Source organism: Colobus angolensis, unplaced genomic scaffold (assembly GCF_000951035.1).
Source record: "Colobus angolensis palliatus isolate OR3802 unplaced genomic scaffold, Cang.pa_1.0 Scaffold539, whole genome shotgun sequence".
Classification (NCBI taxonomy): Eukaryota; Metazoa; Chordata; class Mammalia; order Primates; family Cercopithecidae; genus Colobus; species Colobus angolensis.
The window spans coordinates 248,777-251,211 of record NW_012118921.1 but is presented as its reverse complement, the minus strand read 5'-3'; the positions used below and the strand labels follow the sequence as shown (position 1 = coordinate 251,211).

The window sequence follows — 2,435 nt, the reverse complement described above, 5'->3', positions numbered from 1 at the left end:
AATAGTGATGTGATGTCGAGCAGCAACTGGGGAGGTTTAGAATCTTGTGGCCTCTGGTTGAATAACACTTAAATTATAATTTCTAATATTATGGCTAATTTTTTAGGCCTATAAAGGCAGTCCGGTCCCTAGGCAAGAAGGGGGTTTGTTTCGGGAAGGGGCTGTTGTCACCTTTGTTTCAAAGTTAAACTATAAACTAAATTCCTCCCAAAGTTAGTTGAGCCTATGCCCAGAAGAAAGAACAAGAACAGCTTGGAGGTTAGAAGCAAGATGAAGCCGGTTAGGGCAGACCCCTTTCACTGCCATAATTTCCCCACTGTTAGAATTTCTGCAAAGGTGGTTTTGACATTGTACCTCGATTCCCAGGGCTCTGCCTCCTGCACACATTTTAGTACTCAGATTACCTCAATGTCTTTAGCCTCACTGGTGAACCTGTGCCAGAGTTGGAAAATTAACAATTTGATGTCAACTGTCCACAGTGATGAGGCTGATATGCTGTCCTGTGTTCTGTTTGAAGAACTGATGTGATGTGACAAAGATTCCTTGCCAGATGGGTATCTGTCAGAGGAAGAAAAACTGTTTCTCTCATATTTTCCTTTGCACAAATTTGAGCTAGAACAGAACATCAAAGAACTTAACACCCTTGCGGCCCAAGTTGACACCACTCACAAGTTGCTGACCAAGACCAGCCTGGTGGCCAGCTCTTCCGGGGCTGTTTCTGGGGTCATGAGCATCCTGGGTTTGGCCCTAGCACCTGTGACAGCAGGAGGCAGTCTCATGCTCTCAGCAGCTGCGACAGGGTTGGGGGCAGTAGCTGCCATCACCAACATAGTAACAAATGTTTTAGAAAATAGGAGCAATTCAGCAGCAAGAGACAAAGCCAGCCGACTGGGGCCTCTGACGACATCACATGAGGCTTTCGGAGAAATAAGTTGGTCTGAAATCGGGGCTGCTGGCTTTTGTGTTGATAAGTGTGTAAAAGCCATCAAGGGCATCAGGGACCTTCGTGCCTACCAGATGGCCAAAGCCAACTCTGGGTTCATGGCTATGGTGAAGAATTTTGTGCTCACACGACACATCCCTTTCTGGAGGGCTAGAGGGGTGCAGAGAGCCTTTGAGGGCACAACTCTGGCTATGACCAATGGTGCCCGGGTGATGGGTGCTGCTGGGGCTGGCTTCTTACTTTTGAAAGACATGAGCAGCTTCCTGCAGAGCTGGAAGCACCTGGAGGATGGGGCAAAGACGGAGACAGCGGAGGAACTGAGGACACTTGCTAAAAAGCTGGAGCAGGACCTGGACTGGCTCACTCAGCGCCACCGGCACCTGCTACAGAAGGCAAGCCGGACCTCTTCCAGCTGCCAGGGAAGGGCTGTTCGAGGATCCCGTGTGATTAAACCAGAAGGTAGGAAGGCAGCAAATAACACAGATGTGGTCTTGCTCTTCTAAAAGCTTAGCATGACGGTGGGGGGCGAGGAATGCTAAACAAACGGACACATCAGTACATAACTACAGCTGTCCTTTCTTCAAAGAGAGGACTTGACCCCACACCCCTGACATTAACTGGGTGCCCTCAGTTCTTCCCAGGATTGCATTCTCTTCTCGCAAAGCCCTGACCATAAATAACCATAAATTCTTGAAATCCCATATGTGTGTGTTTGTGGGGGTGCTTCCTGTCTGCCTCTCCTGTGGTCTGCAGGCTCCAGCAGGGAAGGATAATTTGGCGGATAGGGGTCCCGGGAGTGAGGAGTGCTGGTTGCTCGGATTGGAGATGACATGATAGGAGGTCGAAGTCATCCTCTTGCGCTGAGCCGGTTCCTGGGTAGAGGCCACAAGACCAGATGAGCCAGTTTATCAGTCTGGGTGGTGACGGCTGCGCCATTGTGTCCGTCTTGTCCATACCAGTATTCCCAGCACCTAGCAGTGCTTGGCACGTAGCCAGTGTGCCAGAAATACGTGTTGAATGACATGAATGTGGCATTGCGTGATAAAAATGACACTTCCAATGAGTTGGGAAAGGATTTTTATTTGAAAGATAGTTTATAGTTCTAGATTTTCCTGTGTAGAGAAATTAAATTCCTAGATATGAGAACTGAAACAAGAAAACTGCTACCAAAAATAAAGGAGAATTTCGAGATTCACGTTTAATAGAACGACGGGTGGCAAGGTCACAAACTGAAACCTGGGAAAGGGGCATGTAAGTCTTTGCCGAAGATGTGAAGGCTCAAACATTCATTTACTCATTGTCCATTCAACAGATTTTCGTTAAATGGAGCCTGTGTTGGGCTGAGGATTTACGAGATGGCTCCAAATGCGTCTGCATGTTGGAATTATCTGGAAACTGCAGAAAATACAAGTGGGTGGGTCCCACCCCCAGGGACTGGGCTTTAGTTGGTCTGGTATATGACCAGGACTTTAGACCTTTCTTTTTTTTTTTT

At 47.8% G+C, this 2,435-nt stretch overlaps 1 protein-coding gene across 1 annotated transcript in view; it reads left to right on the top strand.

The window, feature by feature from the left end:
• The first annotated feature begins 408 nt into the window (after window positions 1-408).
• Window positions 409-2,435, top strand: part of APOL5 (apolipoprotein L, 5) — a 3,171-nt gene continuing 1,144 nt past the window's right edge. The window contains 1 exon segment of the mRNA XM_011961149.1: window positions 409-1,402. Coding sequence (XP_011816539.1) covers window positions 409-1,402 — 994 coding nt within the window.